Here is an 18,266-nt window from a genome sequence, read left to right on the forward strand (position 1 = left end):
CGTCTTTTAATTTCATGGCTGCAATCACCATCTGCAGTGATTTTGGAGCCCAGAAAAATAAAGTCAGCCACTGTTTCCTCATCTATTTGCTATGCAGTGATAGGACTGGATGCCATGATCTTAGTTTTCTGAATGTTGAGCTTTTATGCATGTCTATTTTGTTGTTTAGTCACTCAGTCATGTCTGACTCTTTGTGACCCCATGGACTTCAGCATGCCTGGACTCCCTATCCCTCACCATCTCCCAAAGTTTGCCCAAGTTCATGTCCATTGCATTGGTGATACCATCCAGCCATCTCATCCTCTGATGCTGTCTTCTCTTTCCACCCACCCTCAATCTTTCCTAGCATCAGGGACTTTTCCAATGAGTCACATCAGATGACCAAAATGCTGGAGCTTCAGCTTCAGCATCAGTCTTTCAAATGAGTATTCAGTGTTGATTTCCCTTAAGATAGACTGATTTGATCTCCTTGCTGTCCCAGGGGCTCTCAGAAGTCTTCTCCAGGACCACAATTGAAAGCCATCAACTCTTTGGTGCATTGGCTTCTTGATGGTCCAGCTCTCACAACCATATGTGACCACTGGGAAAACCATATCTATCTACAAATGGTCTTTAATCACAGGTATTTCCACACTATACTTCCAGAAAAATAGTTCTCCCATATAATTTGTTTTACAAATCATCTATAGGAAAGTAGTTTATTGACTTAATTTCCATTTCATAAAGAATCAGTGACCATTGATACCTTTTATATGTCACTGGCTAGTTAACTTCTGTGAAATTCCTGTTCATATACTTCATATATTCATATTCATATTGGGCTGGTTGGCTTTTCTTTGGAGATTTGTAGTAGTTCTCATTGTACAGTGGACTACCAGTCCTTTTTCTGTTACATGTGTTGCAGGATGGATTTGAGAAAAATTATTGAAACCTATATGTGTGATTGAACAATACTATCTACTAAGGCACCATATTAGTTCTGTTTTTCTTTAAAAATGTGTCAATTATTTAGGCAGCTTTCATGGAAAATTCAGTGGTAAATTTTTCTTATAATTCTCCAGGTGTCAATGCTTTATTTTATTTTTAAAATAAATTATGCCTCAGGTTGATAAATGTTTGCCATATGACATGGATAGTAATCCTCTTGACCAATAAGACAGGTATACTTTCCTCAGCTGGGCCACTTTGATTTTACACTGCTTTCCTGATGTTCAGTTTTCAGGAGTGTCTTAAGATTGCTTTCATTTGATTTATCAATTTCCATGAAATTTATGTAATTTTTGTATTCTGCTCATTGTTATTATGTCCTTCATAATATGCCTAGTTTTATATACATATATATTCATGTGCATTTTGAGAAAATGAAAATTCAGTAAGACCATTTATTATATTATCTTAATATACAGTTGAGACTTACATCCATTATTGAAGGCTGAATATCGAAGCAAAAGAGATAAGGTGATTATTTTTAAAGATGATGAGGAAAAAATAATTAGGTCAAAATATCAAAGATTTTCCCAAATATCTCAGTTTTTTTTAAATTTTTTTCAATAGGAACCAGGTAGCAGAATCTATGTTTCTAATTCCACAAGCATTCCACTGGAAAATGAGTTAAACTGGATGAAGGCAAATGTTACATCATGGCTTTAGGTAAGAAGTAATGGTGAGGCTGGATGCACAGTTAAAAAGCAAGAAGTGTTACTGGTCTCACAAATGAAACAAAAAGGTGAATCAACACAATTCTGATTATTGTACAGTTTCTGTAGCAAGATAAAACTATAAAATTCTGCATCAAAATGAAATTAAAATATTCTGGATATCTACAAAATAACATGGATACTATGCATAAACTTGTTGCTGTGCACAATATGTGAAACATTGTTATATTCAATAATTTTTTGTATAATCTTTGAATTAAAATCAAAATTAATAAAATAAAACTATGAATTTCAATATATAGTCATAGAGTTTTATTTTTATTTAACTTCCTCTGGCATGTCAGATTTCTACTCTTAAGCACAGAAAATCCCTTAAAAACTAATTCTGATCTGAGGTGCTAAACTGAGACCAGCCATTTTGTCACAGGAGGATGGGAGCCTTAATTCCTTCCTGTTGGAATTAGCTAGAAGAGTTCCAGCTATGGGGCATATTTGCTTCAGGCCTCACATCCAGCTACTCCCTCTTCTTCTTTCCTGTTTTAAGAAACTTTCGGTAACAAAATAGATAACATTTTGTGAGGACAAATGCAGCAGTTGCCACACATGCTAGCAGGAACCCAATCACATCCAGAGAGTGGTACTGGTACCAGGTGAAGTCGTGGGCGGCTGGCCGCAGGTGCTTAGCTCCTTTGTGGCGCATGACAAACTCAATCCAGAAGACTGCTCTGTCAAGAGGCTTCATAGGCTGATCATGTTGAATGGTTGATAACCACATCACATTCTCTTTGTATCTGAAGAAAAATCAAATAGACATCAGTTTATAGAATGAACTAGAAAAGATAAGTATGTCACATTTTCTTACAGATGGTAAAATTGAATGCTTCATAGAGTGGAAGAAATACAGATTATTTCCCTCAGAGTTGATTAGAGACCTTAGCTTATGTAATACGATTTATAAAATACATAGGATTTCAATCTATGAAAAAAGAAAATTGAAAAGAGAAGTATTTGTAACTTAAGGAATGAATGATTTAAATCCCAAAGGCCAGAAAAGAGAAAGGAAATACATATTTTGAGTGTTCAAAGTTTGAACTATCCAGTAAGGAGTTGGTAATAGATTCGGTGGGTAGATTTTAAAATACTATGATAATCCAGAAATAGGAGACATATCCATGATGAGATTCAGGGACATGTCCAGGCAGTGCTGGTCAGGAGTTGATGTTGACATCATATTAGTGGAGTAATATTTAGAAGTGTGGAAGTGAAGTGCCTTGGTTTGAATCTTAACTCTGCCTGCTTTTTTCATTGTCAAATGGAATGTTAGGAATAGTATCTTTTCTGATTATCTGGAGGAATAATACATTGATTCTTAGGGGTATTCTTGGGCTTCCCTCATAGCTCAGTTGGTAAAGAGTCTGCCCTGGTTCGATTCCTGGGTCGGGAAGATCCTCTGGAGAAGGGATAGGCTACCCATTCCAGTATTTGACCCACTCCAGTATTCTTGGGCTTCCCATGTGGCTCAGCTGGTAAAGAATCTGCCTGCAAAGTGAGAGACCTGGGTTTGATCCCTGGGTTGGGAAGATCCCCTGGAGAGGAAAAGGCTACAGGGAGCCTGGAATGTGAAATCAGGTGGGCTTTAGGAAGCATTACTATGAATAAAGCTAGTGGAGATAATAGAATTTCAGCTGAACTATTTAAAATCCTAAAAGATGATGCTGTTAAAGTGCTGCACTCAATATGTCAATAGATTTGGGAAACTCAGCAGTGGCCACAGGACAGAAAAAGTCAGTTTTCATTCCAATTCCAAAGAAGGGAAATGCCAAAGAATGTTCAAACTACCATACAGCTGTGCTTGTTTCACATATTAGCAAGGTTATAACCAAAATCCAACTGAAGCTGGACTTCAGCAATGTGAACCAAGACTTCCAGATGTACAATCTGGGTTTAGAAAAGATAGAGGAACCAGAGATCAAATTGCCAACATTTGCTTTATCACGGAGAAAGCAAGTGAATTCCAGAAGAACATCTAGTTCTACTTAATTGACTACGCTAAAGGCTTTGACTGTGTGGATCACAACAAAATGCAAAATTCTTAAAGAGATGGGAGTACCAGACTACCTTACTATCTCCTAAGAAACCTGTATGCAGATCAGTAAGCAATAGTTAGAACCAGACATGGAAAAATGGACTACTTCAAAACTGGGAAAGGAGTATCTCAAGGCTCTATATTGTCACCCTGCTTTTTTAACTTCTATGCTGAGAATATCATGTAAACTGACAGACTAGATGAATTACAAGCTGGAATCAAGATTGTCAGGAGAAACATCAACAACTTCATATATGCAGATGAGGTTACCACTCTAAGGGCAGAAAGAGAAGAGGAAATAAGAGCCTCTTCATGAGGGTAAAAGAGGAGAGTGAAAAAGCTGATTTAAAACTCAACACTCAAGAAACTAAGATCATGGCACCAGGGCCCATCACTTCAAGGCAAATAGAAGGGGACAAAGTGAAAGCAGTGACTTAAAAAAGGCAGATTTTATTTTCTTGGGCTTCAAATTCACTGTGGATGGTGACTGCAACCACAAAATTAAAAGATGTTTGCTCCTTGGAAGAAAAGCTATGACAAACTTCGACAGCATTTTAAAAAGCGAAGACATCACTTTGCCAACAAAGGTCTGTGTAGTAAAAGCTATGTTTTTTCCATAGTCATGTACAAGTGTGAGAGTTGGACCATAAAGAAGACTGAAGGCCAAAAAATTTATGTTTTTGAATTGTGGTGCTGGAGGAGACTCTTGAGAGTCCCTTGTACTGCAAGGAGATCAAGCCAGCCAATCTTAAAGGACATCAACCCTGAATATTCACTGGAAGGACTGATGCTGAAGCTTCAGCTTCAATACTTTGGCCACCTGATACGAAGGGCAGACTGATTAGAAAAGACCCTGATGCTAGGAAAGATTGAAGGCCTGTTCTGTAAAAAACACAGTGGAAGCACTGTGTTTTTGAGAAGACGGCAGGGATTCAGAAATATTTTTGTAATACAATAGGGAAAGACTATAAAGAAGTGCAAAGTGCAAGTGTTAGTTGTTCAGTCGTCTGACTCTGTGCGACCCCACCAACTGTAACCCCCCAGGCTCCTCTGTCCATGGAATTCTCCAGGCAAGAATATTGGAGTGGGCTGCTATCCACTTCTTCAGGGGATCTTCCTGACCCAGGGATTGAACCCAGGTCTGCTGCATTGCAAGCAGATTCTTTACTTTCTGATCTACCTGGAAAGTCCAAATGTAATGGGAATTTGAGATGAATTATGTCATGGTGATTTATTAAAATTAAACCATCTTAGAAGAATTTAAAACATTTGTGGATTTTACATGCTGAAAGAAAGTATGCAGATGAGTTTTCATAGCATTCATGGTTCCCTACTTTAGCTTTGTTCTCAGTTCTTCCTCTTCATCCTTGTTACCTTTGAGGGATTCTTCACAATCTAGTAAGTTCCTTCAAAATTTATCCACCATCCTTGAGCCTTTGACAAACCTTTTCCCTACAACCATGTAAAAAACTTAAGGTGACACAGTAGGCTATTGTTGACTGTTTTCAAAACATTGAGCAAATCTTAATCCTCTGTTTTCACGTGACAGCCCCTTGCTGCCTCTCATGTCTTCCCAAGAGAACTTCTCTAGAAATAGTATATAGTAATATATATATATACACGTGTACATATACATATATATATACTCACGAAGGATTATTAATGACTTCGTTCAATGCATTAAGCAAATCTCTTGTTGACATTTTTTCGAAGTCCAAGCTGACAGCTGTTCCCTTGGCCTTCATATGAGCGATGTTATCAGGTTGATCAGCAAACAAAGGAATGCCCACCATAGGGATTCCATGGTAGATGGCCTCGTAAATGCCGTTGGTTCCACCATGAGTTATAAAGGCTTTGGTTTTTGGATGACCTAGGATTGAATGAATTTCAGTAAAATTATTAATTGAGTCTCAGAAATAAAATGAATACTAGAAGGCACTGAAAGAAACAGTGTATTTTAGATAACAGATGATTATACAAAGGAAAATTCATTTAAATTGCTATCAGAACTCTGAGCAAGAATCCACTAATTCTGCTGGAGAGGTTAAGTGAAGGCTTCCTAAAAAAAGAGCTTTGTCACTTGAACTTCATAAATTCAAGATTAGCAGGTAAACAAATTGAAAGAACATCTGGGTAAAAGAAACCGCCTGAACAACAATCACATCAAAAAAAACAAACAGGGAGGGCATGTCAGAAATATAGTTTATAAAGAAATCTTGAAGACATTTAGTTTGATAGGAAGGGTGTCAAGTCCAAAGGAAGAGTAATACTAGTGGTCCTGGAACCCAAGGATGGAAAATCTATATTTTATCATAAATGTGTAATTTTTCAAGAAAAATGTGATACAAATGAAGTTATTTTTTAACAGGAACAGACTCACAGACTTAGAGAATGAATTCATTCTTATCAGGGGGGAAGTGTGGGGTGGGGAGGGACAGATGGGGATTTGGATTGACAGGTACACAATGCTATATTTAAAATAGGTAACCAACAAGACACTGTTATAAAATAAGATTATATATATATATTTCCCAGTTCCTCTTTTTATTTCTTTTTTAAAAATTTATTTATTTTAATTGGAGTTAATTATTTTACAATATTGTATTGGTTTTGCCATACATCAACATGAATCTGCCACAGGTATACACGTGTTCCCTATCCTGAACCCCCCTCCCTCCTCCCTCCCCGTACCATCCCTCTGGGTCAACTCAGTGCACCAGCCCTAACCATCCAGTATCATGCATCGAACCTGGACCGGTGATTCATTTCATATATGATATTATGCATTTATTATAGAAAATAGAAAACTACTGGTAATAAAAGATGAGCTCTTATGTTTTAGTAGCATTTAAAATATCCCTATAGATTCCTTTGTTGTGCAGAAGCTTTTAATTTTAATTAGATCCCATTTGTTTATTTTTGCTTTTATTTCCAGTATTCTGTGAGGTGGGTCATAGAGGATCCTGCTGTGATTTATGTCGGAGAGTGTTTTGCAAGTGGTTGACCAGTTTTCCCAGTACCACTTTTTAAAGAGATTATCTTTACTCCATTGTATATTCTTGCCTCCTTTGTTGAAGATAAGGTGTCCATAGGTGTGTGGATTTATCTCTGGGCTTTCTATTTTGTTCCATTGATCTATATTTCTGTCTTTGTGCCAGTACTATACTGTCTTGATGACTGTGGCTTTGTAGTAGAGTCTGAAGTCAGGCATGTTGATTCCTCCAGTTCCATTCTTCTTTCTCAAGATTGCTTTGGCTATTTGAGGCTTTTTGTATTTCCATACAAATTGTGAAATTATTTGTTCTAGCTCTGTGAAAAATATGGCTGGTAGCTTGATAGGGATTGCATTGAATCTGTAGATTGCTTTGGGTAGTATGCTCATTTTTACTATATTGATTCTTCCAATCCATGAACATGGTATATTTCTCCATCTATTAGTGTCCTCTTTGATTTCTTTCATCAGTGTTTTATAGTTTTCTATATATAGGTCTTTAGTTTCTTTAGGTAGATATACTCCTAAGTATTTTATTCTTTTCATTGCAATGGTGAATGGAATTGTTTCCTTAATTTCTTTTTCTACTTTCTCATTATTAGTGTATAGAAATGAAAGGGATTTCTGTGTGTTGAAGCAAGGTGAAAAGACAGCCTTTGGAATGGGAGAAAATAATGGCAAATGAAGCAACTGACAAACAACTAATCTCAAAAATATACAAGCAACTCCTGCAGCTCAATTCCAGAAAAATAAATGACCCAATCAAAAAATGGGCCAAAGAACTAAATAGACATTTCTCCAAAGAAGACATACAGATGGCTAACAAACACATGAAAAAATGCTCAATATCACTCATTATCAGAGAAATGCAAATCAAAACCACAATGAGGTGCCATTTCACCCCAGTCAGAATGGCTGCGATCCAAAATTCTACAAGCAATAAATGCTGGAGAGGGTGTGGAGAAAAGAGAACCCTCTTACACTGTTGGTGGGAATGCAAACTAATACAACCACTGTGGAGAACAGTGTGGAGATTCCTTAAAAAACTGGAAATAGAACTGCCTTATGACCCAGCAATCCCACTGCTGGGCATACACACCAAGGAAACCAGAATTGAAAGAGACACATGTACCCCAATGTTCATCGCAGCACTGTTTATAATAGCCAGGACATGGAAGCAACCTAGATGTCCATCAGCAGATGAATGGATAAGAAAGCTGTGGTACATATACACAATGGAGTGTTACTCAGCCATTAAAAAGAATACATTTGAATCAGTTCGAATGAGATGGATGAAACTGGAGATGATTATACAGAGTGAAGTAAGAAAGAAAGAAAAACACCAATACAACATACTAACACATATATATGGAATTTAGAAAGATGGTAATGATAACCCTGTATGTGAGACAGCAGAAGAGACACAGATGTATGGAATAGTCTCTTGGACTCTGTGGGAGAGGGAGAGGGTGGGATGATTTGGAAGAATATTATTGAAACATGTATAGTATCATATAAGAAATGAATTGCCAGTCTAGGTTTGATGCAGGATACAGGATACTTGGCACTGGTGCACTGGGATGGCCCAGAGAGATAGTACTGGGAGGGAGGTGGGAGGGGGGTTCAGGATTGGGAACACATATACACCCATGGTGCATTCATGTTGATGTATGGCAAAACGAATACAGTATTGTAAAGTAAAATAAAAGAATAAAAAATAAAATAAAATATCCCTATAGAGCAGACAAGTGTAAAGAGAGTGTTCAGAGACAGAACAACAATCCACAAAGTTATTTAAAATTTCACTGTGAAAAGTAATTACAGTTAAAATAAAGATATTTGATTTGGGCCATAAGAAATTAATTGTGTGTAATGAAATGAGAATTTTTATATTTTCTTTTTTTTTTTTCTCCTAAGGCTGGAAATAACAATGAGGAAGTAACTTTTTCTTTTTGAGTTTTTCAATAGTAAATACTCAATAAGTTTGTTTCATGTTGAAGCACTATCAGTCTGCTCAGCTGTTATTCTTGTTTTCAATATTTGTTCTACCAAGTCTCACCAAGAAGGTCATTCTGGGGGATCCAGTCATACAGCCGAGTATTAGGTCCTAAGGTGTCCGGTTTTTTGCCACTGTATCTCCATAACACCTGTTAGAGTAAAGGAAATACCTTATTCCATAACTTAAATTTCACAGTTCTAGCATTAGAATTTTGTAGAGGTTTAAAGGCATCTAGATAAATGTCTTGTGTATGACAGATAAGGAAATAAGGATCAGAGATTTTAAGTAAAAACTACTAATGCATTGGCCTGAACAGGTATGCACACATTTTACATACTTAATTGTTATGTTAAATCAAGTATGGCTGGCGATCAGATTTCACACATGATGCCATAGACAAATGAGATTTTCCTTGACAAATATAACTATTTAAAAATTGTTAGATGGTCTTGATTCTATTGTCAAAATATTAGTGGCAAATTACTAATAATCTACACGTTTATTTTGAGATAAGTTGGAGCTATCATAATAGTTTATTTTTCTTGTAGGATATATTTGTAATCAGATCTTTTAATTATTTAAGAGACCCATTAAATAGTTGACACTTTAAAATTACTATATGTACCTTCTGTGGAATCTGGGCAAGGGCTGATGCAATTGTATTGGCTCTTTCTTCTGTCATGTTAGTGATCATCGACCCCAAAGTAAACACCACAATACCATTTTCTCCCGAGCTCTGGACAAACTCTTCCATTTCCTATAAAAAAGAATTTGCTCCATCACAAAAGAGCAACAACATAGCACACATTACTTAAAGGGTCCCTGCTGCTGCTGCTGCTAAGTCGCTTCAGTCGTGTCCGACTCTGTGCGACCCCATAGACAGCCACCCACCAGGCTCCCCTGTCCCTGGGATTCTCCAGGTAAGAACACTGAAGTGGGTTGCCACGTCCTTCTCCAATGCATGAAAGTGAAAAGTGAAAGGAAGTCGCTCAGTCGTGTCCGACTCTTCGCGACCCAAAGGACTGCAGCCTACCAGGCTCCTCCATCCATGGGATTTTCCAGGGAGAGAAAATCTAATCTTTTGAAGAATTATTAGAGTAGTGGCTTTTAAAAAAGTGTAGTAAAATACACATAAGATAAATTTGCCATCTTAATCACTCCTAAACGATTCAGTCAAGTCAAGTCAAGTGTTAGTCAAGTGTTAGTCACTCAGTCATGTCTGACTGTGACCCCATGGACTGTATCCTGCCAGGTTCCTCTGTCCATGGAATTCTCCAGGCAAGAATACTGAAGTGGGTTGCCATTCCATTCTCCAGGGGGATCTTCCTGATCCAGGGATTGAACCCTGGATTGTCTCCTGCATTGCAGGCAGATTCTTTATCAGATGAGCTACCAGGGAATCCCGTATGATTCAGTAGTGTTAAGTATATTCATGTTGTGCAACCCGTCTCCAGAAGTCTTCATCTTGAAAGACTGAAAGTCTGATCCCACTAAGAAACTCCATTTTCCTCCTTTTCCAGCCTCTGGCAAACTTCAGTGCTCTCTATGTTTCTACAAATTTGATTAGTCTAGATACCTTGTATAAGTTGAATTATTTGGTATTTGACTTTTTGGACTGTCTTATTTCATTTAAAGTTCACCCATGGTGTGCCATGTGTCATATTTACTTTTAATGGCTGAATAATGTTTTATTGTTTCTAAATACCACATTTTGTTTATGGATTTATCTGTTGACGGACACTTGAGTTGCTTCACTCCTTTGGCTCTAGTGGATAGTGCTCATGCTCATGGTGTGCAAATAACTCATTGAGATCCTCATTTCAATTCTTTTTGGATATATGCCCAGAAGAGGAATTGCTGGATCATATGGACATTTATTTTTTAAGGAAACTCCGTAATGTTTTAAGTAATGGTGTTTTTTTTTTTTTTTAATTTTTTCTACCAGACCTAATTTCCGAGGTCCTTTGGAAGGAGATGTGTCATATGAGGTCAATTTTTTCTATTGTGTTTATTTGTGCACTTGTGTGTATGTACAAGCAAGAAGTGAGATAGAGCCAGTACACAGTAGTGATGAGACTCTTTGCAATCCTAAGGACTGTAGCCCATCAGGCTTCTCTGTCCATGGGAATTCTGCAGGCCAGAATACTGGAGTGGTCTGCCATGCCCTCCTCCAAGGGGTCTTCCCAACCCAGGGACTGAACCCAGGTCTCCAGCATTGCAGGTGGATTCTTTACCATCTTAGCCAACAGTGATGAGGAGATGCTTTTAAACAATTGCTGTTTAGACTAAGACTACTCTTAGACTCAGACTCTTCATTTACAATATTATTAATTACTAACATAGATTCTTGGAAAAAAGCTATACTCCAGGATTTATCTCACCCTTATTTTTTATTATAGTTACACTAAATTGTTTTTTTCCATGCAGAATTATTTTAGCATATTCATTCACATTTCATTTCCATGGCTATTAGCACTGAAAAAATATTATGATTAGAATCATGTCTGTCATTCTGTAGCTCTATAATCCTTATTTTAAACTTTGTCACAGTTTTCCTAACTCTCTATATACTACTTATCAGTGACAGTGAGGAGTCTGGCATTGTAGTTTGAAGTTTCTGTGAAACAGTCTGATGAGGACTATTTATAATCCAACAGTGTCATACTATGAGATCTTTTATAACCCAGATGTGTACTTGTGTACTCACATATTTGAATAACCCTATCGCTGGTTTTGTTTACATATGACATCCTTTGCCATAAACTCATTTTGTGTAATTGATGTCACAGTAGGATGTGCTATGTGAAATGGCTTTGAGGGACCATCATCATCATTACCTCACTGAGTTTCCCAGGGAGCCAGTTTCCCTTTTCCACAGTGCGAGAAGCACCTCAGGGCTTTCTGCAGCAGAGATCTGGTCACTTTTTGAGTAGTCACCATCAAACTAAACACAGTTCCTGGAGAAGCTGTATTCACTTGGAATTGTTTCCTAATTATTTTGTCACTTTAAATAAATTTAAAATAAAAAGATCATATATCATGGTAAAGTGGGCTTTATAAAAAATTACAGAAAATTTCTGAGATTCTAATAATGAATGGAAAAGTTAGGAGTTTGATGGAACAGTTTCTTTATATAATGAAATCTTCACAATCATTGACTTGGATTTAAATCTTGTTTTCAACTTAATAACAACAGCTACTATTAATTAGTTATCACTATCCTACTATTAATCTTTTCTTTTTTCTTATTCCTCTCCCCCTTCCCTCCCCTCCTACTAACACTATCATTGCTGCTGCTGCTGCTGCTGCTGCGTCGCTTCAGTTGTGTCCAACTCTGTGCGACCCCATAGACGGCAGCCCACCAGGCTCCGCCGTCCCTGGGTATACTCTATCACTATCTATATATTATGTATCTATGTATTATATATCACTATAAAACAGTATCACTACTACTACTATAACACTAACACTATTCCTGAAATTAGAATGGGAAAATCTTTTTTTTTTTTTTTTAAATTTTACTTTACAATACTGTATTGGTTTTGCCATACACCAACATGAATCTGCCACGGGTGTAAAAATTAGGATTTTTTAGCACAGAACTTCACTAATCGCATCTCAGTCTTTGAATACTATGAAAGTTGCAAATGATTGGCAATTCACAGGGAGACTGAGCTTTATTTTTTAAAAAAATATCAATTTAATTTTTTCACCAGCAAGGGGAAGACAAAAGGAACTCTTAAGAGATCACAAAGTAGTTAGCTAAAGATTGTTTCTTCCTATTTACGTCTTGAAAGTGAAAGTGAAGTCGCTCAGTCTTTTGAACTGTAGCCTACCAGGCTCCTCCCTTCATGGGATTCTCCAGGCAAGAGTACTGGAGTGGGTTGCCATTTCCTTCTCCAGGGGATCTTCCCAACCCAGGGATCGAACCCTGGTCTCCTGCATTCCAGGCAGACACTCTAACCCCTGAGCCACCAGGGAAATCCATTTGTGTCTTAAGTCAATTTAAATGAGATCATATCAATTTAAGACAGATTAGATTCTTGCTTACCTTCATAAGGAATTCTTTGTAATTTTAAAGTATGGGAAGTTTTCAGATTCAAGAGATGCAAATTATTTGCTCTTTAGGGTCTGTGCAGAATTTATGGTTCTTCTACATGCAGTTTATATTTTTCCTGTGCTCATTCTCTTAGCTATGATGTTGAAATGCACATTCCTAAAGGGAGCTTTACTGAGCTTTTCTTTAGCGTAGGTGTATACACAAAACAGTTGGCCTAATAAACGTAGTGATCTTTTTTAATCTGTAAATTGTAAAACCCTGGGACTGCAAATGAAGAATGGTTTAAATGTTGATATGATTTAAATGTTTAAATGTAGGAAGTGCTGAATTTGACTGTAAAAAACTGTTAAGTCATACGTTTATATTGTTGAAGAATGGTCTTGTTTAGCTAGAGCACTGGTGAAGAGCTGCAATCCTTTGAAAAGAATTTTAGCATTTCATCTTGGTTATCTGATAGCCAAATCTTAAAAAAAATTTTAACATTAAAAACTTTTAAATTAAATGTTTTAAATTATATTTTAACTTAAATTTTATTAAATGTGGTGATGCTGATGGTGGTGAAGTTGCTCAGTCGTGTCTGACTCTTTGCGACCCTGTGGACTGTAACCTACTAGGCTTCTCCGTCCATGGGATTCTCCAGGCAAGAATACTGGAGTGGATTGCCATTTCCTTCTCCAGGGGATCTTCCCAACCCAGGGATCGGACCCGAGTCTCCCGCATTGCAGGCAGACGCTTTAACCCATTTAATTACTTTTATTTTTTAATTAAAAAACTTACTTTTAAACAACTCCTTGGGATATATACTTCCTAGGACTTTGCTAGATTATATTGATATAATCTTGATGCATTGGAAAACCAGTTTCCTTTAGTTTAGAAATTAGATCCAAGTGACTGGTACACATTGGGTTATTGACAGTATGGAATAGCAACAAAATGAAAATGATTACTGTAGTTAATATTTCTTTTGACTCACTGAATAAGTGCCAGAGGCGTTTGTTTCATACTAACAAATATTTTTCTCCACATCAATATGAAGTTGATTCTATTATAAGAATTAGTGTGGTCATATCTCTATGAATATCATAGTCTAGTTTTGCATCATTGTTGCCTGTAATTCACAACAAACTGCTAAATGGTGTCCCTTTACACTCTTGCCCCTTTACAAGGCAACCCAGTGACTAAATCCTGTGTGTGATTTTTTTGGTAATGTGATCATCTCTCTCCTTCTTTTTACCTGTTTAGTTTTCTTCCTAATGCTCCTACTAGATGCTTCAGTCAGTTCAGTTACTCAGTCCTGTCCGACTCTTTGTGACCCCACAGACTGTAGCATGCCAGGCCTCCCTGTCCATCACCAACTCCCGGAGTCCACCCAAACGGGTGTCTATTGAGTCGGTGATGTCATCCAACCATCTCATCCTCTGTCATCCGCTTCTCCTCCTGCCCTCAATCTTTTCCAGCATCAGGGTCTTTTCAAATGAGTCAGCTCTCCGCATCAGGTGGCCAAAGTATTGGAGTTTCAACTTCAACATCAGTCCTTCCAATGAACATTCAGGACTTATTTCCTTTAGGATGGACTGGTTGGATCTCCTTGCAGTCCAAGGGACTCTCAAGAATCTTCTCCAACACCACAGTTCAAAAGCATCAATTCTTCAGTGCTCAGCTTTCTTTATAGTTCGACTCTCATATCTATACATGACTACTGGAAAAACCTTGACTAGACGGAACTTTGTTAACAAAGTAATGTCTCTGCTTTTGAATATACTGTCTAGGCCGGTCATAACTTTTCTTCCAAGGAGTAAGCATCTTTTAATTTCATGGCTGCAGTCACCATCTGCAGTGATTTTGAAGCCCCCCCGTCCCTGCCCCAAATAAAGTCTGCCACTGTTTCCCCATCTATTTGCCATGATGTGATGGGACCAGATGCCATGATCTTAGTTTTCCGAATGTTGAGCTTTAAACCAACTTTTTACTCTCCTCTTTGACTCTCATCAAGAGGCTCTTTAGTTCTTCTTCCTTTCTTCCATAAGTGTGGTGTCAGCTGCATATCTGAGGTTATTGATATTTCTCCCAGCAATCTTGATTCCAGCATGTGCTTCATCCAGCCCAGCATTTTTCATGATGTACTCTGCACATAAGTTAAATAAGCAGGGTGACAATATACAGCCTTGATGTACTCCTTTTCCTATCTGGAACCAGTCGGTTGTTTCTTGGTTACTTGTCTCTAACTCACCTCTCTGTCATCATCATCTGTCTCTTTACTCAGTCTCTTCACATTTCAACTAATCTTGGACTTCTTTGGTACTGTCATTAAAATACTACCAGCTTTCCTTTTGAGTCTTCCTCCATACCTGCCCTATCCCTTCTACTTATTCCTGAACATCCTTCAGATCTCAATCTTAATATCAGTGCTTCAGATACTGCTTCAGACACTTTCTATAATTCATCTGGATGTTTCCTTATTATTGTGGTCTTCCCTTATTATAACAATTTTCACACAATTTTTTTTTTTTACTTATTGGTATTCAATGTTTCCAGTAGAGTGGCAGGTGGCAGAAGCTGTATCTACACCATTTCTCTGCATATTAGCACTTATTTCTAGAATATGCTAGTCATTTAAAAAATTATTCTTTTTATTTTATAATTCGTCTAAATATCATTCTTTATAATGTGCTGAATAATGAAGGTCATATTTTTACTGCCACATTCTCAAATTCTCCCACTGATCCCACTTTATTCTGTATTGATACTGAAATTTAGATACTTATGTTGCTATAGAAATAAATAAATGAGTTTCTAATTGGCAAGTCACAATATCTAGCATCCCACATCTCTCTCATTGTAACTGAGCATTCTAAATAAAGAATGTAAGATTATTAGTATCAAAAATGCAATGTAAAAAAAAGAAAATAAAAAGGAATAGGCAACCTTAGGCAGGGGTTTGGCAGGTTTGCAGTGAAGGCCTCCAACAAATTCAAAATTTGGTAGTAGTGGGTGAGGAAATTGAAAATCCCAGTAGGTTCGAATGAGCCACATTTCAGCTTTTCTCATTGTCTCTGATAATGTAGTCTGTCTTCCTACAATGAAAAGCAAACAAAACAAAACAAAACAAAACCAAGATTTAGATGAAATGATAATATTGTCATGTGAATACATTAGCTACTGTTTTGAAAAGAGCTTGGAATGATATAGTCAAAGATATTTGAAAGTGTCTGTAATCTGGTAAAGCAAATAAACATGTACGTGTATAGTACATGACTCCCCTGGTGGCTCAGTGGTAAAGCATCCACCTGACAATGCAGGAGTCATGGGTTCAACTTCTGAGTTGGGAAAATACCCTGGAGAACGAAATGGCAACCCAGTCAAGTATTCTTGCCTGCGGAGTCCCATGGATGGAGGAGCCTGGCATGCTGCAGTCCATGGGGTTGCAAACAGTTGGACCCAACTTAATGACTAAACAACAACAATGGCATATAATATCATATTGTATCATATCATATCATATCACACTATATAATACAACATAACAAAATACGGAAGCTGAGGTACACAAAGAGAAAAATAAAATTCTAAATGCTACCTAGATACTTGTGCTACAGATATTTGTGTATTTCAATTTATCTGTCTTCTTTTATTGAGACATTTTATGAGGATTCTAGTGACTTTTTTTACATTAAAAAAGGAAGTTCAGTTATATGGATATATAACTGCTTGGAAAGTACCTAAGTGCTTCAGATTTGTGGTTTATGACTTCCTGGAGTGTCTCGACAAGTAATGGGCAACAGGGTTATACCTTATTCTATAATTTAATATTTTTATATATTTATTAGATAATTTTATATTTTCATTTTGTCATTGCACTTATGAGACAAAGTTTTGTGACTTTATACAAATTCATTTTCCAAGGTACTAGGAAAGTTAGGACTTCACACTAACAATTAAAAACATGACTTACCTAGTACTTCACTGTAAAATTGATTCCATTTCTTCTCATTAAATGTCTGGAACCAAAAGTCAAAATAAAGTACATATATCATATTTTTTACCCTCTCCACGAATGTCATTTGATCACTTAATTCTGACATAATAACAGGTACGTAGGACGGTGGGAGTGAAAGGCCCCCACTATACTTTTCAATTGAAAAACCAGGAGAGAAGCGGAGACTGTACACTAAAGGCACTTTAAGTATCTCAGCTAGCAGCTCACCACAGGGTCCAATGGCATCTGCAAGAAGGATGTCAAAGCTTGATTCCTGTAGTTTTGTTATAAGTTTCTTGTTTGAAACAGCTTCTTTACACATCTTCATGGTCACATCAGAATATTTCCAAAATAAACTTTGCAATGCTGAGAAATATGAAAAAAAAGAATCTTTTTCCATATATGTCCATTTATCAAGCAAATCCTTGAAGATATACTCAAAATCATCTTTAGTTAAAGAAACAGGGAAATTCTCAAATTTGATACCAAATTCTTTTCTGGTATTAATAAAAATGGAAGCTGAAGATGTCATAACAGTCACCTCATGACCCCTTGAGACTAGTTCATCAAGAATTGTCTTTATGTTTATCCAATGACTATATTCCACTGGCCACACCAGCACCTTTCCGCAATTTCCAGAGTTGAAGTAGCAAGTCAGCTGTAGCAGCAGCAGAAACGAGAGCCATTTCATAGTCATCATTTTCATATGCAGAACTTTTCAAAAATCACTATATCCTTTTGCCACCGTTCATGTTTATATCCAAGGAGAAATTGATCAGGATGTTAAATTATAACTCTTATACCTCTAGTAGTGACTTTGTATGAGCAGTCAGCAGTTGTGGAAAGCAAGTGAAATGGTAAAGTGTAGAATAGTTCATGTTTATACAATGTGTTTAATATTGTTTTCTCAATGCTGTCACACATCAAAAAAGCAAAGACCTTGCACATACAGATCAATTATATTGTGTAAGAGAGAAGACTAGTGTAAAAACAAAAGCAAATGAGAGTTTCTCCTATCTGCAGTCTCCTTGACATGGAATTAGAGATAAGGAGACAGCAACAAGATGGAAACTTAGGAATTTCTGACCCTTGTATACCTTACAAAAACAACAAAAACAAATAAATGAACACTTATAAACTAATGTAATTTACTTTGGGAAAGTTCTGGACTACAATGAAGAAGTTTCAGAAGCTCTGCAGATTGCAAAACCTGAGGATGACTGTGCAGAAAAGCTTGGAAAGATTTTACCTCCATTATCCTATCCTCTAGTTCAGAGGAACTTGGAACCAGCAGAGATTCCTTCAAAGGGATTTCATCCCATGGGGAAAAGGACAGCAAGAGAATCCTAGTAAGTCTTACCATCATAGACTTGTGCAGATTTTACCTGCTGAGGACTTCCACAGTCTTCACCAGCACTGATTCCATTTGACAGAGCTGCTCAGAGTCCTTGCTTTTGGATCTTTCCTGAGGCTGAAAATGTCACTATGGTGAGAC

General features: G+C 37.0%; 1 protein-coding gene and 1 non-coding gene across 3 annotated transcripts; both read right to left on the minus strand.

Moving 5' to 3' along the window:
- Nucleotides 1-1,368: 1,368 nt before the first annotated feature.
- Nucleotides 1,369-17,503, minus strand: UGT2B7 (UDP glucuronosyltransferase 2 family, polypeptide B7). 2 transcript variants are annotated; one of them, XM_060416659.1, is made up of 6 exons: nt 17,000-17,503; nt 15,721-15,869; nt 9,361-9,492; nt 8,796-8,883; nt 5,395-5,614; nt 1,369-2,449 (listed from the first exon to the last, which is right to left on the minus strand). In XM_060416659.1, exons 1-6 carry the CDS (start codon nt 17,475-17,477, stop codon nt 2,173-2,175), a joined length of 1,344 nt encoding a protein of 447 aa, XP_060272642.1. In that variant the 5' UTR covers nt 17,478-17,503; the 3' UTR covers nt 1,369-2,172.
- Nucleotides 12,645-12,716, minus strand: TRNAS-GGA (transfer RNA serine (anticodon GGA)). Its single transcript has one exon. It is a non-coding gene; the product is annotated as a tRNA-Ser (tRNA).
- Nucleotides 17,504-18,266: the final 763 nt, after the last annotated feature.

Source organism: Ovis aries, chromosome 6 (assembly GCF_016772045.2).
Source record: "Ovis aries strain OAR_USU_Benz2616 breed Rambouillet chromosome 6, ARS-UI_Ramb_v3.0, whole genome shotgun sequence".
NCBI lineage: Eukaryota > Metazoa > Chordata > Mammalia > Artiodactyla > Bovidae > Ovis > Ovis aries.